The sequence below is a fragment of the Candoia aspera genome, chromosome 1 (assembly GCF_035149785.1).
Source record: "Candoia aspera isolate rCanAsp1 chromosome 1, rCanAsp1.hap2, whole genome shotgun sequence".
Taxonomy (NCBI): domain Eukaryota; kingdom Metazoa; phylum Chordata; class Lepidosauria; order Squamata; family Boidae; genus Candoia; species Candoia aspera.
In genome coordinates this window covers 161281887-161307132 of record NC_086153.1, presented here as the reverse complement: position 1 = coordinate 161307132, position 25246 = coordinate 161281887, and the positions used below count along the sequence as shown (strand labels likewise).

At 40.1% G+C, this 25246-nt stretch overlaps 1 protein-coding gene across 2 annotated transcripts in view; it reads left to right on the top strand.

Moving 5' to 3' along the window:
- Nucleotides 1-25246, top strand: part of COMMD1 (copper metabolism domain containing 1) — an 89859-nt gene that overhangs the window by 12465 nt on the left and 52148 nt on the right. For both annotated transcript variants that reach the window (XM_063316980.1, XM_063316971.1), the window contains exon 2: nt 20731-21012. In XM_063316980.1, coding sequence (XP_063173050.1) covers nt 20731-21012 — 282 coding nt within the window. The remainder of the gene's footprint in view (nt 1-20730; nt 21013-25246) is intronic.

Genomic DNA, 25246 nt, shown 5'->3' with positions numbered 1-25246 from the left:
ACTGCAGCAAGTTTATTTAAATACAAGCGCCTATTCTCTCTTAAGATTTTAACTTATTTCAAAATGAACAATCAAATATTTATACAGAGTAATCAAGTTTTGGCATGAAGCATTTATTTTAGGAAATAAATAATTCTAAAAAGATCACATCTTGAAGTTTTCTAGTATTTTGTTTGAAATTAATGATTGTAGAGAGAGTCAGCAATCATTAGATAATATGTTCTTAGGCATTATTGAAATTAATTCTAACTAAATTTGTATCCTGTTGCATTTCTTCCAGTCTCATTTCCCCCACCCTCTTTAGGATTATTTCTCTTTTGATCTTTACAGTGCAAAGGAAAGTGTAACTTTTTTTAAAAGGCAAGGACTATTTATGACTTGAAAGGGTTCATTTGACATATTGTTTTTGTAATGTACTTTCCTTTTAGAAAAAATATTTTATTATTTTTCTTTTAATCTTCTTAACCAATGAAGAGGCTCAACCAAGTCATGTCAGTTTAAAAAGCCATAATCCCTAAAATTCCTTTAAGCAAACATTGATACAATTCATAATGTGATAAAATATAGAGCTACTTCCCAAGTAGGAAATTAAATGAGTAGAATATTTTCTTACTGTATTAGAGACTTTTTTCCCTAATGATCATTGAACTATACTGTTTTTTAGATGAAGTTGAATTACTTTGTACTTAAATAGAATATTAAGATCTACCTGATCTGGAAATTAGCTCCTTGAGTTTTGTGGACAGGGCTTTAAACTTTGGTCTTTGATTGATGTTTTTACCAAACATTCTCTCATGCTGTATTTTATTTAGAAACCAAGGGAGGTCAAAAGTTATTTATGGGTTTGAAGAAATTAAGGAAAGAAGTAGAAAAAAATGATTGTTGTCTTTTTTGCTTGTTTGTTTTAATGATAGGCATCCTGTCTATATATTTGTTAGTCAAATTCTACAACGAATTCATATAAAGGGAAGTTATTCTTGGAGTTTTTCCTAGAAGATGATTATTAAGCATCATTGGAGTAGCAAATTATGAAGATCCACTATATAACACCAGTTTCTACTTTAAAGGGTGTGTTACTGTTTAGTATCTTTTATTTAGATTTGCACCAATTACTATTCTGCTTCTGTATGTAAACAAGATGAAGAAAGCATAGTATTATGAATTTAAAGAACAAATAGATAACTACCTTGTACAGTGAGATAGTGAAGGAAGAGAAGTAGTGTTACAAATTAAATAATGTAATTAGCACAACCTTGATAGCTCTCTATGTATATATTCTCTCCCTCTTACTCTCTTTTACACTGCTTGAACTAGAAAATCTAGTTGTTCCTAATTTCACAGCCATTTTTCCTTAAGTTGTTGTTGGTAAGTTACAATGAAGTATGCAAAATTATATCTACCTTTCCCAACAAGAAATTGTACTGTGTGTAGTGAAAAACTCAAAAGGATTAACCTGCCAAATAAATTATTTTAATTATTTAATTTATTGGCTTAAAATTTCACGAGGGATACAAATAAAAAGGAATAAAAAATAACATGAAGGAATAAGAGTAAAAAAGGATAACCAGACTTTTTATACTGTAAATTGAGCTAAATTACATTTATCTTGCCCAAATTATTGAAATTAGTTCTAGGCTATTGGTCTAAGTCGTATTTTATTTAGACCAATAGCCTAGAACCAATCAAATTCTCTGAATGAGAAAGCTTTCCAGGATTGAACACAACCTAAAGCCTCAAATTCTAAATATGTTGAAATTGTTCTAATGCCATTAAATCTGATTTTACTTCAGTTTATTGAATAAAGAAATAATATTCCAAACTCTCACGTTAAACAAAATATTAGGGACACAGGTTGCCAGCATAACTATGAAACCTCTTATAACCTACATAATGCAGTATCTTATTGTCTGCCCTATCCCTAAAAATGACCTCTGGAATATAAGGCAGGATAGAAATCTAATACGTAAAATGGCTTTCCGAATTTCTAATGGCATGAGACCAGATGCATACATGCCTTGATGTAAATTCAAAAAGAAAAAAGAAGCAGCATGTACTTGGTAATCCCTTGTGATCTAGAGACTAAATAAAACATGTTATTCAAGATGAAAAACTCCAGCCAGCACTGGGAAAGAAGGCTGAGAGGAGTCTTCTCCCATGGCACTGCTCCAGAGCGGCTCAAGGCCAACCAAATTGCTTTGTCAAAGTGAATCATGTCGCCTTGCAAATCACTTGATTGAAATAAATGGTAAAAGTGCTTCACACAGGCTTCAAAGATATGTTCAAAACCTTGTATCCACTAATAAGAATACAAAGGAAAAAATAGGTTAAAAATATTCTCTGTCTGCTCAACTTTTTTTAAAAAATAAACAAAAACAAATGAGAGTATTTTTTTTTTAAATCACACGTGCAGAGAAGACAGCAGATGATAGTTTTTTCGTAGCTCCTAGAACAGTTCTGTAAAAACAAGCAGATGTCTAATTAGAAGCCAAAGATAAAAGGGTTGGCAGCCTGGGGTTGAAAGCATAGCAAAACAGAAGATTTTTAATGATCCATAGAGGCTTCAGTAGTGGAATCCAAGAAAGCAGTATAATTTTCAATAAGTAAGGAACAGAGAAAAGCTTTTGCTTATTGTCAAGGCATAACAGGTGGAAATGTAAATACTGAAGTTTCCTCCCATGAACCATGTTCCTGACCTTGACACCTTCTGTAATACCTCCTTAATATAGTCTGGGCATGAGATTTTCACCCCTTTCTAAGCACCCTGCTGATATATATCATAACAAAGTGTGATTCACTATTAATCTAAGAATCTTCATAATAAATTGTTGAAGTTTTTTGGATGTATGAAAGGAGAAAGATGGAATGTATTAAGTCCTCTAAATGTTTAGCTGATAATTTTCAAGTATTTTGGTTATTAAAGCCTCACTAAAGAAAATTATGTGTACAACTGGGCCCCATCAGTGGTGTGATTAGTTATGGTTGCAGGGAAGAAAAAAAATTACCAAGGGCAGAGAGAAAGTTCTTTGCTGGGCTTTCTAGGACATTGTCTAAGCTGTGAAGAGAGTCACCCAACTCCTAAGAAAGCCCTTTGCAAAATGTGATGGGAATTAGTTTAGCCTCAAAGAAGACCATCCCTGTTTAGAAATAAACCTACCCTCCTCTGGATTAATTAAACAATTCAGTTTGTGAGTTTGAACAACATGCTCCCCCCCCCAAACCATTTCATCATGTCATGTAGGCAAGGCTCAGTTTCAAGCTGATTCAACATTACTGCCATGCCCAATCTTACAACTAAACTACATAACCTGGCAAGCTTGCTACCCTCTGATCCTATCTAATCTCCAACCCTTAGCATGTAGAATTGAAGCAGCAAAATGAGCCCTATGGGCTCCCTGAGCCCTCCCAGCACCCCAATATTGCATCATTTAAGTGACAGCCAATCTTATGTGATCTTTTTTTCATGTTTTTTCCCCCAAAATCACCCTTTGAGACCTATTTTAGCCCTTATTTTTAGCAGTTTTCTTGTGGGTGGGGAGTAAGGCTTAAGAGGAGGAATAGTAGTTGTAGGGTTCTGAAAGGCAGGCCACTCCCTTAACCCCCTGCCCCACATCCCTTACAACCAAAGGCCCATATCCACCCCCGCTTAAAATGGCCATTTTTTATAGGATTTTAAATCTGGGGAATGGAAGCAGTTTGCCTCTCCATGATTTCCTGCTTCCCTTCCCACCCTTAAATCCCTGGGGGGGGGGGAAATGCTGAAAACTAGGCCAGAAAAATTCAGTCCCACTTCTACTGGTGACACGGACTTTGGAAGATTTGGAAGGTTGAGATGTGGCTCTGAGATATTGCCCATCCTGATCTAGGAAGAATCCATACCTTTTGAACACAGTGCAGGCAAATTTTCACAGCTATAGTATTGGAATGAGTGCTATAAAATCCCATGAATGCTGTAGGCTAATGATAAACTAACATATTCAAGCCATAGGATGTCTCTCCTTAATCCTGAACTCAATGTCTCAGGCCTGTTACTCTGGCCTTGCTCTCTTTAGCTCCTTCTTGCAGTCCACTCTTGATTGAGCTATGGCAAGGAGCAAAGGATGGAGTCCCAAGTAGATCAGGGCAATCATTTAAAGAACTATGGAGCAAATTGAGGATTTAAACCCAAAGATACCCTAGTTCCTCCATAATACACTACCTGGTAGGTAGTAACCTGATATTTATGTTCCAGGATCTGTTTGGAGATACCTACAGTTATAGAAACCAGCCAAGAAGTGGGCCAGGTCAGAATTTTCCACTTTAGGCAAATGTGGCAGTTTTAAAGTTGTTTGATGGTTGCTTTTTAGGAGATAACCTTAAAAAAAATGAAAAACTAGAAGTACATTGCAGTTGCAGTGATGCAGTTATTTCATTGTTTATTCTCCAACATTATTTCCAACAATCCAGTGTACAGGTAGTCCTCAGGTTATGACCACTCATTCAGTGATCATTCAAGGTTACAATGGCACTGAACGAGGGGGACTTATGACAAGTCCTCGAAGTTGCAGCCGTCGCAGTGCCCACATGATCATATGATCACAATTCAGGCACTTGGTACCAACTTGCAATTATGGCAGTTGCAGCATCCCACGGTCATGTGATCACCATTTGTGATCTTCCCTGCCAGCTCCCTGCAAGCAAAGTCAATGGGGAAGCCAGCAAGAGGTCACAAGTTGCTCCTGCAAGTTGCTCCCGCTCCTGCCGCTTTTTCTCCTGAGAAGTCCCCAGGAGGCATAGGGATCTTGCACTCCATAGTGCCCACCCATGGCACCGGCCTGCTTGCCTGGGACACGGCTTCAGTGCCTCTTCCCATGTCGCTGTCACGTGAGGCCCTCACTTAACGACCCGTATGATGCTCACTTAACAACAGCAACAGGGACTGATGGGATTGCTGTCACTAAATGATGCAGTCACATGATGTTACACTTTAAGACCGCATCATTTAGCAATGGAAATTCTGGTCCCAATTGCCATCGTAATCTGAGGGCTGCCTATATTTTTCTTCACTTATTGAAGCAAGTAGATTTATTATTTCACATCAGACAGTGTCTCTAAAAGCTAGTGGGAACAACTTGGTAAATTGTGTCTCACTGCTGGTTGTCCTCTTCTTTTCTTTCCTTCTACCTTTCCCTTCACATAATGTGTCCAAAGTAGGATGATTTGAGCCTGGTCATTTGTGCCTTAAGTGAGAACTCTGGATTGATTTGTTTGATTATCCATTTGTTTATTTCTTGGCTGTCCATGGTCATGTTCTCAGGGGGTTTCTCCAACACCAAAGTTCAAAAGCGTCAATACTCTTCCTATCCTGTTTCTTCAAAATCCAACTTTTGCTTCCATAGAGTGTCACAGGGAGCACCATGGCTTGTATGAGTCTGATCTTTGTCGGTATAGACATTTCATGGCATTTGAATATGTTTTCCAAGGCCTTCATGGCTGCCCTACCACATTTCTTGACTGCTTGTTCCTTTCTTGTTGATGGTTGATCTTAAAAGGCAGCAGCTATCTTCACTGTCAGTTCTAAGGCTGGTTGTTGTACCTGTTGTCATTAGTTTGGTTTCCTTTATATTTAATGTTGGCCCCATTTTTTCACTGTGCTCCTTGACTTTTATTACTAGAGCTTGCAGATCCTTAAAGAGTACAGATACGAGGCTTGTAATATATCCTGTTGGTCTTCACATTTAGCTATGGCCTGAAAGTAGTAGCAGAATTTTTTCCCGTTATGGTTCCTTTTCGTAAGTGCAAAATAGTTGCCCTTTGAATAACTGAAAGTTATATAAGGAAAGTTACCTTCTTATCTTACCTATTTTGGAATGGTATGATTTTTCCATTGACTTATGAAACAGAATGCATATTTGTTGTCTGTTACTATGCAATAAAAAGCACTTGTAAAATATGCAGTAATTAGTTATATTAACCTCAAGTGACTATATGCTAAATTTAACCAAACAGAACTGCAAGTTTTTGTCCCTTGTGTCTTCAAAACATGAGCTGACCTGTCTTCTATTTTTAGCATTTTAAGTGAAACAAGACAAGACATTAAGAAACAGTGTCAAACAGCAAGTGATTTTCCCAAAAAGCTTGCTGAAATGCAATTGTTTTTTCAGCAAAAAAAAAAGTTAATTCATATGACCTGCCCAGTACAGTGAAAGTCATTGAATTTTTTTTACCCTTTTGCTTTCTTGAAATCGCTAATTTTCACTCTAGTTCAAAGCCTCATCAGATGTAATTCTCCATGTGATAATACCATTAATCATATTTGCATAAATGAGGATCCAGCAAATTATGCAAGTTGAACAGTACATTTCACTCTCCTTGGCTAAATTACTGTTGTGAAAACAACAGTACAGTAACTATAATATAAATCATACAAACCAAAATTAATTTATGGTGATGCTCTTATATAAAGCAGTGTGGTAATGGTTGATGAAAGGAGGACAGGACAGCTAACTTGGAGAGCCACATAGTAAAAAAACACTAAAAGGAGACAATTTATTCTTCCTCCTCCAAAATGCATTAATATTACTATACTTCCATTTAGTTACAGACCCAGTATCATACCTTAACTGAAAAAGTATGTGGCCTCCACCATTCTTTACAGTCACCCTAATTATTAGACAGGGAATAAATTAAGATCCTATATTCCAACAGATATTTTCACCATGGAAAAGCAGTGTAACGATTGCCTAAACCCAAATACTCAGTCTCACAAGCTCGGGCTTAAAGATAACTGATTTATTAAAGGAATAGTATGCAAATACAGAGAAAGCTGAGAATGAGCAAAAGCGCGCCAAATACAAACTAAATACCCTCGCTTCAAACCCAATCCCGCCCCTCGCCCCACCATAGCAACCACCCCCTCCCAGGTGTTGGCAACCGTCACACATCGGCCTGGGAAAGTAACCTTGAAGACATGTCATAACCCAAACATACATTCCTGCAGAACAGCAAGGAGATTACAGCCTGGCACGGCTGAAATTCCCCTCCCCGCAAATGACAGACACGGAACAGGAGAGTGACATGTGAAACGTTACGATGTATTCAAACCATTGGAACGATGAACATGACATATCGCCCCCCTTAAAGAAACTAAACTAAGCAGCAAGTTCATGCGGCTAGGCAGAATAAAGACGGGCTAAGTGATTTTACAGTGTGGGACACGCATCAGCACCTATACATAGGAAGACACGCATCAAAGAATCCACATGTGAAACGCTCCCATTCATCTCTACACAAGATCTAAGCATTGGCATGAAAATTTTCACGATGCAGATATTAGCATTGAACATTGCGATCATGACAAAACGCAAGGAACAGGTTACAGTGGTTAAACAGCATATAAATGCAAAAGGCTAAACAGCATGAGAATGCTAAAGCAAACCACAGAGCCCCGCCCCTCCACTCAGTCCGGAGGGACATGCTTCCAGCAAACAAAGCCCTGAAACCCACCCCTATCTCGCCCGAAATCCAGGATTTCTCGCTGATCGCCAGCCTCGCTCGGTGGGTCCACCTCCTCCGCCCTCAGTGCGATGAATGCGTCGCCTTCTTCCTCGGGCCCCAAGGCGGGCTGTCTCACCTCGGCCTCTCCGCTGCATCCCGCCCGACCGCCGCCGCTCTCCACGCAGCCCAGGCCCCTCGAGGCCGCACCCTTCTTGGCGCTGACACAGGCAGGAACGATGGCTCTCTCCTGCCGCGCTTGCATCCCGTGGAGCAGCGCCATCTCCAGCCACAGGAAGTTCCTCATCCAGTCCCGCTGCGCCTCCGAGCGCTCGCACCGCAGCTCGGTTTCGGTCAGCAGGAACACCCACCACTCCAACGAAAATGCCGATGTGCCGCCCTCCTTCGCCGGAACCATGCAGCCACGCCGCGTCCCAGCCTGGGCCATCAAGGATGCCAGCCACTCCGGGGACCACACCGGGGCGCCGCTCTCCACCTCCAAACCCATCCCCGACTCCGGAACATCGCTACCGGCCACCGCGCTGAGGTCGCTCCCCCGCGACTCTGCCCGTTGCGGCCTGACCCGCCGATCAGCGAATTCCACCTCCGGAAACGTGGGGTATTGGGGTCTCCAGGTGGCATGAGCTAGCCCCGACCGAGCTTCCGCCACGCCGTCCCCGCTGGAGCGCTGTTGCGCCCCGATTCGTCCATCCATTGTTAAAGTCATCGCTAGCTCTCCCCTTCACCAAAGGCTTGGATGGGGGCTAGCGGAAAATTTCATTATGATTCTCAGCTTTATGTAACGATTGCCTAAACCCAAATACTCAGTCTCACAAGCTCGGGCTTAAAGATAACTGATTTATTAAAGGAATAGTATGCAAATACAGAGAAAGCTGAGAATGAGCAAAAGCGCGCCAAATACAAACTAAATACCCTCGCTTCAAACCCAATCCCGCCCCTCGCCCCACCATAGCAACCACCCCCTCCCAGGTGTTGGCAACCGTCACACATCGGCCTGGGAAAGTAACCTTGAAGACATGTCATAACCCAAACATACATTCCTGCAGAACAGCAAGGAGATTACAGCCTGGCACGGCTGAAATTCCCCTCCCCGCAAATGACAGACACGGAACAGGAGAGTGACATGTGAAACGTTACGATGTATTCAAACCATTGGAACGATGAACATGACAAGCAGGCTGTTGAACCCCCAGTTGCACCAAAAAGAATATCAGACTAGTGAATTGCCCAGTTTTTGAAGCAGAGACAAAAGTTGAGACACATTCAGTTTACAGGGAAAAAAAATCTGCTGAAATTATATAGGTCTGCTATATCTAAATGGTGCGCATAGGACTGGTTATATGGAAAAATCCTCCAGAATGAGATTGCCATAGTGAGATTGATAGTAATAATGGCTACCACTCAAGGTGCAATAGCAGTGAACCACTTAAAATGTAATATTCCTGGAAACTTAAATGGCAGGCTGGTGAGCTGTGCAATCAAATGTAATTTTTGTAGGCACATGACCAGTAAGGGTAATAAAATGGAGGTAGGCCCAGCTGTTTTCCCCTTCAGTGCCTTCAACTGCATAACCACCCTCTGATTGTTTTAACCACCTGCCAATTATATTGGTAGGAGTTCTTTCTTTAAAAATGGCATATGGCTACTACAGGTGCTGGTGCTGATTGACACCATACCTCCACAATGAATGCTGCCTGTGGGGTGGCACGGGAGGAGTATGAGGTGGTACTGAATGCCACCCAGTAAAGGTGGATGAGAGTAGTTTGTTTAGGCAGGGGAAGGAGGCTGTTAAAAGACTCTGACCAGCATCATTCACAGATGAGGCCCTTCTGCTTCATCCACAGCCCATTGCTGTGGGCACAGAAATTAAGGCTGGTTTTAAAATAATTTTCAAAATAATGAATTTAAAAGAAAGCATTAAAATCAATGTAAGAAACTACATACACACCATTCTCCACAATCACATTCTCCAGAATGCCAGGTTAAATAAATGAAATGAACATGTTGGGAAGAATAATTTCATGTAGAAAGATTCAGAAAGACTATGGGAGAAAATAAAACATTTGGGGCTTTGCAGATATTCTGGATTGCGGATGAAAATATAATGGGGGAGGGGGGAGCATGAAAAAATTAGGAAATCATGAGGAACTGGTACTCTAGGGAAACTGTCATTACAGCCCCCACCTCAACTTTTTAAAAAGTTTTAAAATAAAATTTAAAAGAACCCCTCATTTACTCACACATGTGTAAGTTCCTGTTTGTACATGCTGCATTCTCCATTAAGCCATATAGTGGTATCTGAAATTATATTAAAGCTGAAAATATGGGCCTTGCACAATCCATGAGTGGCTGACTCCCAGTTTTCTAGTCAATGACACTGACAATTATAGCTCACTCTTACCTGGATTGAGTTTTGATTTTGGCCCCCATTCCATTTGCATCTATAACATACAATTGATGAAAAGAAGGGGGGAAAAGTTATGTTATCAAAGTAGTGTTGACTTCACTCAGACTGAATGTCTGTGGATGTTAGGGCCCAGATCTGTGGATTTTCCAGCAATGGTTCTAGGTGGGGTTGCACTCCTCCAGACAGAACTTGTGCGCATGTTGGGGATCCTCTTCTCTTGGTTCCCAGGGCCGCAACTAGGGTCTGTGTTACCCGGGGCAAACATGGATTCCACACCCATTTTGGCGCCCCACCAGCGTGGCGCCTGGGGCACATGCCCCGGTTGCCTCCCCCCCCAGTTGCGGCCCTGTTGGCTCCAGTCAAAGACCAGGTGGCAGTCATGGTTGGGAGGGCCTTTGAACAAACATATCTTTTGTACCTATTTCTGGATCAGAAGGCCCTGCTCAGGGTCAGTCATCCCTTGGTCACCTCCCCTTTGGATTATTGCAATGCTGTCTACATGGGATTGCCCCTTGAAGTTCATTCGGAAACTGCAGCTGGTCCAGAATGGCTTTGGTAGTTATAGATACAGCCCAGTCCACCCATGTAACATCATTACTTCACAAGCTGCATTGACTCCCAATAGATTTCCAAATGCAATTCAAGCTGCTGTGATCATCTACACAGCTCTTCATGGCACAAGGCCAAATTATTTGTAGGACCTCCGGTCTCCAATTATTTCTGCCTGTCCCACAAGATCTAACAGGTGGGCTCAGGTCCTTTCAGTGAAACAATACCACAGAACAGTGCATCCAACCAGGAGCTGCTGCATTCAAACAACTAAAGAAGCCATAAAGAAAATAAAAATAGAGAAGGCACCAGGCCCAGATAGGTTGACAGCCGAAAATTACAAAAAGTTAGAGTACAAATTGGTGGAACCATTAGTAAGGGCAATGAATGAAATTCAGTCAACAAAAACAATACCAAAGACATGGGAAGAAGCAAATGTAACTTTAATACTTAAAGAAAAAATAATCCAAAGAAACCTCAGTCATGCAGACCAATCTCTCTACCAAAATGTTCATTATAAGATACTTACCACCATAGTGGCTGAAAGTATAAGGAAGTGCATTCCTGAATTTATGAACACAGATCAAACAGGTGGTACTCCAGAGAGATAATAGACAATAATAGATTTATTATAAATGCACTAGAATATATCAGTGCTATGGAAAAGAAGGCATCGGTAATATTTTTAGACATGGAAAAAGCTTTTGACAGTTTCGATGATTATTTTTGCTGGAGGTTTTAGAATGAACTGCAGAGAAGAATTTAATACCTGGAAGGGGAGTATATATGAACAGCAAATAGCAGATTACAGCATTGCAGAATATTCTCTGCAATTTTTCAATATGCAAAGGTAAAGGCAAGGGTGTCCACTCTCTCCCTTACTCTTTGTAATCACTTTGGAAATCCTAGCCAACAAGATCCAACATGAGAAACAAATAACTGGGATTAAAATTCAAGGAGAAGAATATAAAATGAAGTGTTATGCAGATGATATAATATTCATAATTATGGGTCATGGCTTCCGGGTGGGGGGAAAATGGCGGACTGATGCACCTGCACGTATAGTGAAGACGATGCTGCAGCAAAGACATTAAACTTGGTTCAATGGTGTCTTTCCAGATAAGGACAGGCCAGGAGATTTCCCATTTGTGCTCGGAAAGGCTGAGGAAGAGGAATCCAAAGAGATTGTGTGGGCTTCTCATTCTGCGGGCTTCTCAGTCTCATCAGGGGCCATGGAAGAGACAGCGAGCTCACAGTTGCAGTGGAGCCCGCAAAAGGACATTGGGTTTGCAAAAGCCCCCATGTTCTTAAACAGACATAAATTGGAAGATAATTATTCAAAGTTAAAGGGAGATCTTTGATGGCTCAGAGCAATTAAGCCACCCGGTTAGTGATCCTTCATCCCAGATTAAAGATAAGAGCAAAGGAACAATTTAAGGGATGTAAAAATAATTAAAGGCAAAAAGCTTGCCAAGAGTTTAAATTAAGAAAGTTTAAAACACCTCCTTGTTCGAGAGATTGACCAGATTCTCAAATGAAATGTTCTCAAGGTTGCTGGGAAACCATCAAGCACCATCTGAAAACCAGTGAGGTCCTTCAGGCACCTGAGGTGGACTGTTCAAACAGATCAAGTTTTCATGCGGAGAGTCATACTAATGCTGCTTAGCTCCATAGTAAGCAGAAAGTGATCTGTCCATGTCAAAGGATTAGTTCTTGTTTTTCTCACCTCCAGATCATGTCTTAAATGCTTTGAGATATTAACCAGATGTAATGTGTTGTCTCCTGTGTGTCAGACCCATAATGACCTGGGCCAAGCCCATAGTTATCATGAAGGCCATGAAATTCCACCTACCCCAAGAGCTGGCAAATTGAAATCACTATCATCCTGGGTGTATCCTTCAACAAGATTAAGCAGGTTTGGCAGGAATGCTGCCATGCAGCTGGGAGGATGGTACAGCAGTGGTATTCCTAGCTTGTCCCTCTGGCCTAAGTACACATTTTGTGATGGATTTCAGTAATGCTGCTGGTTCTCAGGAAGGAGGGAGCACTTTTAAAGGAGAAGGACAAGATAAGAGGAGACACAGTCCAGAAAGCAAATGTGGGAAAACTAAGAGGTTCAGAATAGCCCCGCCCTAGAGCTCTCCCAGGTTTTTCCCCTTAGGTTAGGTAGAGTAGCTTTAGTCTGGCAAGATACTGTCTATATGGTGTAAGCAAATAAAGAACTGAAGTTTGGCTGAACTGATCCTCTGAAGTTCGTGGGCTGGGCCTGACACATATAAGGCTTAATGTTGGGCTGCCTGTGGAACAGGCTTCCCATAGATAAGCACCATTCCTCTCAACCACCATCTTGGGTTGAGGCTGAACCAATATCCCAAATCCAGGTGGGCGTAATTTAGTCAGGGGCATCTTCCTCGCTCAATCAGGTTTCAATACTACATGCTAGGTCTACCTTTTCATCTGTAATTTAATTTGTGGATTATGGTGGTTTTATTATAGATGGACCTGGCATTTAAAAGATCAGCCTCAGCCTAAGGTCCCTTTTCCCTGTAATAGCTTATACCACATCCCCATTTATCTCCCTCTTCCTGCCACTACTCTGATCCTCCCCAATGACTGTCTCCCACTTCAATTTCCTTATCCCTCCACCCTGATAATTAAGAGAATTAAATGCTAGCAATGGTATCATCATTTGAAATCTGAACATTCAGTTATCATTAGTAACCAAGTTAACAAGTTTAATTAAGATGTTAACAGTTGTAGGAAGGAGAGCATATTGTTTTTATCTTCTGTATATTTAAATTGCAAAAAGGTACTTAAGATATTTTAGCATAAACAATACAAGAAGAAACACAAGCAATTCATTTAAAGGGAAGCCTCTGTTGTAACTGAGTGATCTGTTGATTTTGTTGGCAGATCATTTAAGATTTGAGCTTTAACATGTTTCCAAATGTTAAGAGAAAGTACCTCAATATTTTCATCACATTTTACCTATTTTAATCTCACTTTTTTTTAACAGGAACTGTCCTTCCTGTCACTACTGAATCCTGTTCAATAGTGACACTGTTCCCTGTGGGAAATTTTAGTAGGCAATACTTCCTGTAGAAACTGGTTTAATTGGCCATGACACAGTTTCACCAATGCCATTTGTCTGTATTTTCCTCTTTGAAGGATAAGAACAAATTTTACTTACATTAACAGGTAACATAGTTCACTAATTAGCCAATGTGATATAGGTAGTGAACTTGGATGAATGAAACTTAGATCCCTCTGATCAAGATGTTCCTTTCCATGACGGTTCCATGACTATAGGCAGTACAAGTTTTTTTATGAGAAAAATATGTTCAAGAATTCTCTACCCCTTTGTAACTTGGCTTGGAACATCCTATACCTTGATACAGTCTTGTGCATGCACATTTTTCAGACTTCTTCTCCAGCACAACTTTTTCACCCTTTATTGTCAGTCCATTATAGAATAATTTATAGGATAATGAAGAGGGCAGTCCCACAGCAGACTTGCCAAGCCAATTGTAGCCAGGCAGGTTGCCACCTTCAAACACATCATTTCAAACCTCCTTTTCCATACTTTCCATATTTCATGCTGGAACCTCTCGAACTGGTTTCAGCAGCACACTACCTACAAGATAGAGGCTTTGTTGGCATGATGTGTCCTTAGCAAATAGTAAGTGGAGCAACTCAATGCCACAAGAAACAAGCTGTGTGGATGAGCCTACAGTCTTGCAAGGATGTGTGCATCTAACCCTAAACCCGGGGTTAGGTTGGTATCAGTGTTTACTCCCAGCCTGCCTGGACAGGCATGTGACATAGTCAAGATTCTCTGTGATTGCTGCTGCAAGAAGCAAATGATATTCCAGGATGAATGTGGGGCAGGGGGTGAGACTAGCTGTCTCTAAGGTAGTGCCCAGACTGTAGGGTTTGGGCAGGGTTATCCTTCTCGGTGAGTGATACAGTTTTAAATTTGGAAAACAAGCAACTTTTCTTTTCCTTATGAAGTCCTTGTGGAAAATGGAAAGAAATATTACTTCCTTTTTTAACATGGCTTTGCAGAAGATAAGAAGAGGAGGGCACTTTATTAGGGCTATCAGATTGGGCTGGAAAAATCAGGATGACCACTAAATTGAAGAAAAGAGAGCTATAAAACTCTAACCTTGCTGCTGTCTAGAGGTCAGCTAGATTTTTGCAATCCAGTTCTGGTAGCCTTAACTTCCAGCCGTAACATATTAAATTAGTATCCGAGCCAAGGAAGATATTGTTTTACTTCCCCATTCCCAAGTTCTTGCAGCTTGCTCCAGAATTAAAGGAATAATAGGCCTGTGGCTACAACTATTGACCAGAAAGTTCCGCTAAAGGCTCCTATATTTCGGAGATGATGTATTGAAAGTAGGATCTCTTTGGTATTACAGATGGACAGATTTGCAATAAGTAATTGGAGGTAAACTCAGATTTAGATAAATTTAAATTTTATATCTCATCTTCCTCCTGGAGATCTCAGATAGATATGGCAATCCTGGGAGAGAGGTTAAAAGGTAAAGGTTTCCCTTGACGTAAAGTCCAGTCGAATCCGGCTCTAGGGGGCGGTGCTCATCTCCGTTTCTAAGCCTTGGAGCCGGCGTTGTCATAGACACTTCCGGGTCATGTGGCCAGCATGACTCACGGAACGCCATTACCTTCCCGCCGAAGCGGTACCAATTAATCTACTCACATTGGCATGTTTTCGAACTGCTAGGTGAGCAGGAGCTGGGACGAGCAATGGGAGCTCACCCCGCCGTGCGGTTTCGAACCGCCGACCTTCCGATCAACAGCTCAGCGGTTTAACCCGCTAATTTAATTTGTCTCAAAGTTTCATAGCTGATTGGGAATTTTGGTATTGGTTTTCCACATCCAAAACCAATAGCATGTGAAATCCCAGATAAAGTTGGGTATTGAGCAAAAAGGAGAATATTCCGAAGTATAGTTTTTTCTTTACCAAGAAACATATCAATGCCCCACATGGGCTTTTCTGAAATTGCTGCACAATGGATTGGCATTTTTATTAAGTTGCCAGCCCATAATGGCTATGAGAAGTTAGAAGTTTCTGTGATCATATCAATTGTTGTTTATTTACATAATATACTGTATGTTTATCATTTTTATTGCTTGCTGACCCACTTTGGGAATATCCTTTCAGAGCTTTTTACAGGTATCTCAGATTAATCAACACCATAGATGCTAAATTGATTTTCATTTCCTGGTTCCCTCTGGAAAAAAAGTTATATTTTGTTTTGAATTTGAATTTAAGGATAAGTAGCACATTATTTTGAAGATCAGTAATTTCATATTTTGAGTTCTTCAGGAATTCTTTTTGCATGACATCTATACCCAGTAATTTGTTAATTTGTTTTTTTCTTTTTTTATTATTTATTGTTCAAGATATAATTAAGACACATAATGCAGAATATAAGACTGACAGAATACAAGTCTAAAAAAGAAACAGGAAAGGCTAAAACGGTGCAGGAATAAGCAAAAAAGCATATCATACCGGTAGCTTCTGGCCTTTTCCAGCTCAGGTATAAAAGTACTTAAAAGTTAATCTCTTACTACTAATTAAACATTTAGTAACATCGTATCTCTAAAATCAAACCATTCAATCATCAAAACTTAAAATCAAGACTTCATTCTTTTGCGTTACAAGCAAATAGTCCATGAGCGGCTTCCAGAAAGAAGTAAAACCAGTTACAGTGTTTTCTCTTATCAGTGCTGTCAGCTTAGCCATTTGCGCCAATTCCATCAACTTAATCATCCAGTCCTCCATTGAGGGAACTTGTGCATCGTTCCATCTTTGAGCGTATAAGAGTCTTGCTGCTGTTATCCTATATAAGAACAGAGTTCCATGTTGCTCATCAAACTGTTAATCGATCAAACCCAAGAGAAACAACTCCGGTTTCAATTGTAAGTCCACTTTAAGAATCTTTTGAATAGTACTACATAGTTGGTTCCAGAATTTCTTAGTTTTTCCACAAGTCCACCATAAATGATAGAAAGTTCCTTCCCCCTGTAAACATTTCCAACAAACATTTGATACCCCATTTTAGACAGCTTATCAGGAGTTAAATATCAATGGTACATCATTTTATAAAAAATATCTTTCAAATTATAGTTCAAAGTGAATTTCATACCTTTGTTCCACATATTTTCCCATTGTTCTAACATAGTATTGTAGCCAAAATTCTTAGCCCATTTAATCATACAATCTTTAACATATTCATCTTCTTTGCCCCTATTAAACCTTAAAAAAAATCAAACCAACTTTGAATCATTATGGAAAAATAGAATCATACAGCCTTGAAATCAATCCACATAGTTATTCTTAATTTCTTATCCCACCTCATAATAAACCAGAACATTTATTTTTCTCCATGTTATACACAGGACATTGTTTAGAAATTTTATTTATCATTTATTTGTTAATCAAATTTATCACCGCCCATCTCCCAAAAGGGACTCTGAATGAATCAAGGAGCCCGAGTGCCCCCCTTAGAAAGTCTGCAGAAAACGTCCTGCATAACAGAGCCATCTCATTCTCGGAACAAACCTTGAGATAAACAGACCAGTCTGAATTGTAGCTCCTTCATGAGCAGCACTTGAAGTTACATCCTTCAAGTTAGATACAAAAATAGTAGCAGAGAGATGCTTATTTATTCTCAGTCCTCCTTAAATTTTAAATGGGAAGTAAGCCAGCAGTTAAAGGAAGGTTTTAAGAGTAATCCAGAAACATCAACATTTAACACCAAGAGATTCGTTTCTTCTTGCTGTGGAGAGATTTTCTTGAGGTACAAAACTTAACAATATATAAATTGGGTGATTTAGGAGTGAGAAAGGCTCAACCTAGTGTCCCAAAGGGGCTGCAGCGTGGTCTGGAAAATGGTGGTATCCCCTGTCTCCTGTCTCCCCTTGCCGGATTAGCGCCAACGCTGTTGACGATCCTCAGACTGCAAGGTGACCTTCCAAAGTACAAATGGGGCGATTCCAAGTGTTTTCTATCCACGAAAATGCTCTAGGGCAACAGGAAAAGCCTGCCTGCGCCCCCAAAAAGAGTCCCACGCTGCCAGGTCTGCCCCCTGAGCTTGCAGGCCGTCTGTTCAGTCAGCCGTCTTCCCAGAGGTCCCCCTATACCCAGTGATTTGTTAATTTGTTGATAAGCATAGTACTTCATTTTGTTTTATCTCCGTTGATTCCCTTTTTTTTAATTCCTTCCCAGAGCGAGCTAGTTTGCCTTTGTTTTTGCTCCTAATGATACAGGACGAAAGTTGTTCGGCTTCTTTATAGTCTTTCTAGTATGTTTGCATACCTTTCACTCCTGGGTCTAATAAGCCAAGCTTTTTTACATGGCCGCTTATTGGTAATGTATTTTTTAAAAAATACTTTGCTTCATCTTACGTTTTGCTTCATTTTGTATTAATTTTGCTAGTGTTTGTATTACTTCTCTCATTTTGGGTGATAGTTCTTTTCTTTTCTGATTCCTTTGACTTTGCACTTTAATCGTACTAGGATCTTCTTAGACTTGACAAATCTGTACAATATGTTCTACTTGACATTTTACTAATAGTATTTTAAACAATATCTATCCATAGATACACTCTCATTTTTCATTAACCTCATATTTTTAAAAAGTTTTTTTGTGTGTGTGTGATGGAGAGGTCAAATCAATTGTTGTATCATTTCACTTATGGAAATCATACAATTATCCAAGTCACTTATTCTTGGCAGTTTTCCAGTAACCTTTATGCTAAATGTCATAATTATTCCCAGTCAATTCAGCACTATGTCTGTCTCCTTCAAACTATAATTACCTTACAGGTAATATGAACCCAGGAAGCTGCAGACCAATCAGCTTGACATAAATATCTGGGAAAATCCTTGAAAAGATCATCAGGCAGTAAGTTTGCAAGCACTTAGAAAGGAACAAAGTGATTACTAGAAGACAGCAAAGGTTTGTTAAAAATAGGTTGTGCCAGACAAATCTTACTACTTTTTTGATAAGTAACTAGATTAGTAGGCCAAGAGAAGACTGTGGATGTAACGTACCTAAACTTCAGTAAGGCATTTCATAAAGTGGACCATAGCCTCCTTCTTGATAAAACGGAACAAAATGGGAGGAATAGTCCTACTACCGAATGGATTCACAGTTGGTTGAACAATTGTACCCAATGTGTACAACATATAGATCCTTCATGGATCTATATCTTCATGGAGAGAGGTATGCAGTGGGGTACCTCAGCATTCTGCCCTGGCTGCCCTGGGCTTGATGATCTTCAAATTTTTTATAAATGACTTAGACGAGAGGATAGGAGAAATGTTATTCAAATTTGCAGATGACACAGGGCTGGCAACAAAGAAGGTGAAGGGCTTAGAAGCTAAATCCTGTGAAGAACAGCTAAAGGAACTAAGTATATTTAACATAAAGAAGGGCAAAAAAAAAAGTCACAATAGCAGTTTTTTGATGTTTGAAGTGTTATCAAAAGGAAGAGAGTGGATTTATTCTCCATAGTGCATGAGGGTAGGACAAGATCTATTGGATGGAAGCTTTACAGAGAAAGATTCAAACCTGAAATAGAGGAATGCCCTGACTATGAGAGGTATTACGAAAACAGTCTGAGTCCTGGAGTCATGGGTGCTCCATCACTGGAGGTTTTCAGGCAAAGTTTGGATAGCCTTTTATCAGGGTTAGTCTGAGAATTTCTGCTCTGGGCAGGGGTTTGGACTTAGAAAACCTTCCAGGTCCCTTCCAACCCTATGATTCTATGATTCTGTCTTCTCTCTGACACTTCTGATAATCTGTTTTAAGATTCAGTCATTAAGGTATCTGATTTTTTTGTAATCATTAAGCTCCAAGCATGTATTTATCCACTCTGTGCAAGGTAATTATGTAAGCTTCTCTTTAAATGCCTCTTCAGTTACTTTAGTCATCTCAGTATCATCCTTAGAATTTTGTTGGGGATATTCCAAATTGTGGCCTGATATTATTAACTACAGCAATTCTGTGGAAAAGTCTTAACTTTCTAATTTATTGGTTTCTACTGTCCCTCTTATATTCAGTGTTACATCAACCTCAGTATGTCCTCTCCATTTTTTTCTATGGAGATTCCATATCCCCTTTAAACTATGTTTTCACTGTGTCATGTACAGTCAAGCACTACACACTCCCCATTGTGTGTTTGTGTGTGTGTGTGGCTTCTGTTGTTGTTTATTCGTTTAGTTGCTTCCGACTCTTTGTGACTTCATGGACCAGCCCACGCCAGAGCTTCCTGTCAGTCGTCAACACCCCCAGCTCCCCCAGGGACGAGTCCGTCACCTCTAGAATATCATCCATCCACCTTGCCCTTGGTCGGCCCCTCTTCCTTTTGCCTTCCACTCTCCCTAGCATCAGCATCTTCTCCAGGGTGTCCTGTCTTCTCATTATGTGGCCAAAGTATTTCAGTTTTGCCTTTAATATCATTAAAGCTTCTAGCACTATAAATATGTATCAATTGCATTTCTTACAAATAATTAACATAATCATTTCCTCCTATGAATCCTTCAGCTTTTTCACCAAATGTCATATCATAATATATGCTTATTATACTGTATGTTTTACTTTATACCCATTTGGTTTGTCTAAATTTTATACTTCATCCTCTAGGGATGATCTGCTCCAAACCAGACGTTTCCCATCTCTTTTCAGCTTAACACCCAAAGATCGTTTTAAAAGCTATTCCATTGTCATTTTGCTGAGCCAATCCACTGAAAACATTTATGGATTAGTTGAAGTAAAAACACCCTCAAGCTCAGCTCCTGGTGATTACACAAACATAACCATATAGCGCAAAAGTAGTTCACCACTGCTTGCTTTGGGGATGTTTTTCAAGTTCCTGCTATCCTAAAGTTAAAGACCTAAGTGTCACCCAGAAACATCATTCTCTAGATAGGAGACAGTTAAAGGGTCAGAACTCAATGTTTTTATTATAAAATTTTGTATTCAGCCCCACCTCCAATATAAGTACAGAGCTGTGTACCTTATATTAAGAATTTAATATGCATGTCAGTGAAATTTGTGCCTTCTCTGTTTCCTCCCCCAACCCCTTTGCACCCAGGACAAATTGCTTTTCATTTTGAGAATTGGGTAATTCAATCTAGGCTTGCTTCTGATGGAAGAATAAGGACTTGTGGATAATGTGTTATTTGAGAATTGTACTTACTTTATCAAAGAATGTGGAATTTCAGACTGTAAAACTGTCATTTTGTTTCAGTCAATAGCTTCAGCTGACATGGATTCAAATCAACTAGAAGCTTTTCTGACTGCACAAACAAAGAAACCAGGAGGAATCACAACTGATCATGCTACAGTTATTGCAAAATTTTGGAAGAACCAGCGAGCAAAAATTCATGAGCGTCTGATAAATCAAAGCAAGTGGGAAAATAGCTTGAAAAATGTAAGCTGGAGAGTAGATTTAAAAACGCAGTCAAGACACATCGACCAGATGAACAGCCCTGTGGCAATAGTTGAAATGGAACTTGAGAAAAATGGGCAGGTAAGAACATTTTATCTTACTTTACCAATGTGAACGTTATGTGTTAATGTTTGCTTACTGAAGACAAAGGAAAACAAAAGAAATTCTGCAGATATCAGCTTATTACTGTTACAAATCACTCTAATGCAGGCTTCTTTAGGTTTAAATATCCCAAGTTTGGATCATTGGCCATGCTTGTTGGAAGTGATGTTTTCCAACATTTGGGGACATAGTCTTCAGGAAGCCAGGTATATTACAGTCAAGTTATATCTTGTCCCCAAATCAGAGTAACTTAGGTTGTCCTGGTGGAAGTTTCTGCATGATCTAAAGACATGTCTTAAAACTACAAGAACAAAGAGAAAAATTGTAGGCCTTTATTTATTATTTGGTTTATATGTTACTGTTGATAGGGTAACTCTCATCAAACTTGTCATGCTCATTCCTACAGAATCTCAAATAGCACAATATTATTTTCCATAATTTATTAAAATATGTTTTACTGCCTTTCCTGCAGAATGCAGACCCAAAAAAGGAAATACTTATTAACTTGCAGAAAAAAACACATTTAAAGCTTTAGTGAACTATCAGCAGATAGGAATGATGTCAGATCATATGAACTTCTATTTTTAGTTTGCATAAAGAGGATGTAAATGTTATCTGCATGTGCACTAATTGAACAGTAGCTGCAGTTAACTTGGTAGAGAACATTCCAACACAGAGTTATCAAGGTACTGTTTCTTGTGTACCTCCTTGTATCTGCAGTTACCACTGTTGCAAGCATGTGTTTGTATAATCTGTGTGCTGTACTGCAATAGGGTTGTATTTGTCAGGTTAAAATTTTAAAAAATCCTTTTCCAAGAATACAAGAAGTTGATGCTGATTCAGTTGATACAGTTTGATAAAGCATTCCTAGTATTCATCTAACCTTGGAAGTTGTATACTTGCCAAATGTATTTATTAGTTTATTTTTATTTTATTTATTTAAAATGTTTGTATAGCTGCCCATCTTAAAACAACTCTGGGCAACTCTTACAACCAATAAAACAATATAAAACAGTATATAACAGTATAAAACCAACAGCCATAAAACTAAAAACAGAAAATCCTGGATCCACAGCAACACTTCTTTGATGCCCCCACATACTTGTCCCACCCTGTTTTCACCCTATCACAATGCCTGGGGGAACCTCCAGGTTTTAAGTGCTCTCTAGAAGGTAGGGGCCTGCTGGATCCTCATGGGGAGGGTGTTCCATAGGACAGGGACTGCAACAGAAAAGGCATGCTTCCAAGGATGCATAAGATGGCAATTTTTAAGGGAAGGGAGCTGGAGCATGCTATGTAGGGCTTTAATGGTAATAACCAGTTTGCACCCAGAAGAAAACTGGGAGCCAGTGCAGCTGACGCAACAAGGGGATAATATGGGCAAACCCAGGGACACCTAACACTGCATGCCACTGCATTCTGGACCAGTTGTAACTTCCGGGTGGTCTTCAAGGGCAGCCCCTTTAGAATGCATAGCAATAATCCAAATGATAAGTGACCAAGGTGTAAGTGACCGTGAGCAATGCCTACCAGTCCAAGAAAGGGTGCAATTGGTGCACATGAGGAATCTGTGCAATGCCTCCCTAGCCATGGCTAGTTCCCCCCCATCCAGACCCTCATAGCCTCCAGGCACTCAGTCAGCACCACGACAGCATCACCTGTCCAGCCCAGGGTGGAGATGTACTGAAGATACTGCACACTATGCCAGCGAATGTCATGACCCAGCAGTTTCATGTAGATGTTAAAGGGGAGAGGAGAGAGACCTGAGCCCTGAGGCACCCCACATTGTGGGGGCCTAGGACTTGACCTCTCTGCCCCACCAACACTGACTGAAACAGGCCACAGAGAAAGGAGGAGAACCACTGCAAAACAGTGCCTCCTGCTCCCAGTCCCTGAAGCCAGCTCAGAAGCATACCATGGCTGATGGTATTGAAAGCTGCTGAGATATCCAGGACAGTTGCACCACACCTGGCCTGAGCCATCCAAAGGTCATCTTTGGGGGAAAATCTCACACCAAGTGGGCTTTGCAGGCACAACCCAGGTTAATGGCACTTCAGCCCAGCATTCAGCATCACCCCCTGGGCAGGCTGTCCCTCCCTGTCAAACCATACCCAATCTCTTTAACATCCAGCTGCACCCACCCCACTGTCACACAGGTGATGGCGGGGGGAACCTCACACCAAGTAGGCTTTGCAGGCAAAGCCCCTCCCCCCACCCTTGTCTCTCACAAGAGGGCTACAGGAAGGCCCAGCCATACACAGCCCCCTCCTCAGCAACCAGTCCACAGGGTCCTTGCCGGTCAAGGCCTTCACCAACTGGGTGCCAGCAGCCAAGATACCTGTTCAGTCCAACAATCCTGGGGACTTCACAGCCATGCAAGCCCCAGGCATGGTGTCTTAATGTTGTGATCTTAATATCCCAATGCTTGAAGAGCGAGCATTTGTTACTGTTAGCTTTACACTCCAATTTAGTGCAAAGCATAGTCCCAGCACACAATGAGGCAATGGAGAAGGTGCTTTAAACTCACTTGGGGCAGGGCAGAGATATCTATTTCATCTTTTCCCTGATTCAGAATCATCTGTGGAGCTCTGCCTATACTATGCGGTTTAGAACCTCAGTGATCCTTTCAATTAGTTACCTCAGTTATAACTTTTGGAGAAATTATAAGATAGGGGCAGTGGATAAAGGAAGGGGTGCCCACTATAGTCTCTACTCACTGTTATCCATGCTTTCTTTGTGAGTGGATTTATATAGTACAGTGCTCTTGCAAACAATCAGCTGACCAGGACCTTTAGGCATTTATGTCTTTCTGTGCTATATAACAATAGGGCTGCCCCTTGGATCAATACACCTGATTGCAAATTACTATTATTTCTTCAAAGCAGAGATATTCAAACTAAGTCACATGGTCATGGAAAATAACATGTGATTGCAATAAAAATGTTCCAGCCTGACCCCTTTTCTCAAACACAGATTCACTACGTTCCCAAAGCTCTGATCTACAAATTCTCTATAGACCAATAAAACAATGAATCCTCAATGGTGCCTGACATTTATAAGAATATTCTCCATTCCATTAAATTGTATTGCATAGCTGTAATATTTATTACATTGTTTGCCTGGTATTAGATTAATAAAATTGTGGTTGGTAACTTGTGGGTTAAAGTTTAGCTCTTATGTGTAAATCCAGCCATTCACAACAATTACTAAAACAGATTATGATTTAGAAGATTGCGGGAACCCAGCTGGAGTGTTGCATCCATTAAGATTTGTGTATTAGAGGATTAGGGCTTGTATAATATGGAATTTATATCTTTACATATATTTATATGTGTGAATTATGATTTATACAGCCTAGTGTTGTGTATTCAGATTGTATCAGATTACAAGCACAAGTCTTGCCCGTCATCGGCTTCCTAACCCTATAGTGAAAGATATCAGTGATTTTGCTTTACAGAAGAACATTTAAATAAACAATGAGAGCCAGTTTGACTTAATGGTTTAAGGCACCACACTAGACACCAGGAAACCATGAGTTTTACTCCTGTCTTTGGCACAAAGCCAGCTGGATGACCTTTACAGTTACCCTCTCTCAGACCTAGGAGGGAGACAACGGCAAACCACTTCTGAAAACGTTGTCAAGAAAACACCATGGACTTGCCCAGGCAGTTGCCAGGAGTCAGAAATGATACAAATACTTTCCTGTGTGAAGCAACACAAATTCAGGATTGTATCCTTCTTTCTTCTTTGATCAATCTTATAGAAAAAGGTTCCATTTTGCTTGAAAAGATTGTCAAAAATGTATGCTGGGACTTCAAATATTTGTTGGAAATGTGAACAACAAGAAGGGACTTTTTATCATCTTTGGTAGACATGTAAAAACACTAAAAAAAATTGGACTCAAATACATTTAATAATCCAGAAGATTCTAAGGATAAATATACAATTGAAAACCAGAGACATTTCTTTTGGGACTGTTGGATAAACAATTGGAAAAATCTCATGGAGCTTTGCTTCTATATATGATAACTGCAGCCAGACATCTATATGATCAAAGGTGGAAAGATTCAATGTTACTTACAATGGAAGGATGGATGGTAAAGTTGATGGAGTTGGCTGAGATGGCAAAACAGACAGCCTTGATTAGAGAAAAGACATTGACTAATTTTATGGCTAATTGGAAGCCCCATTTGGACTTTTTGTGTGAAACAGA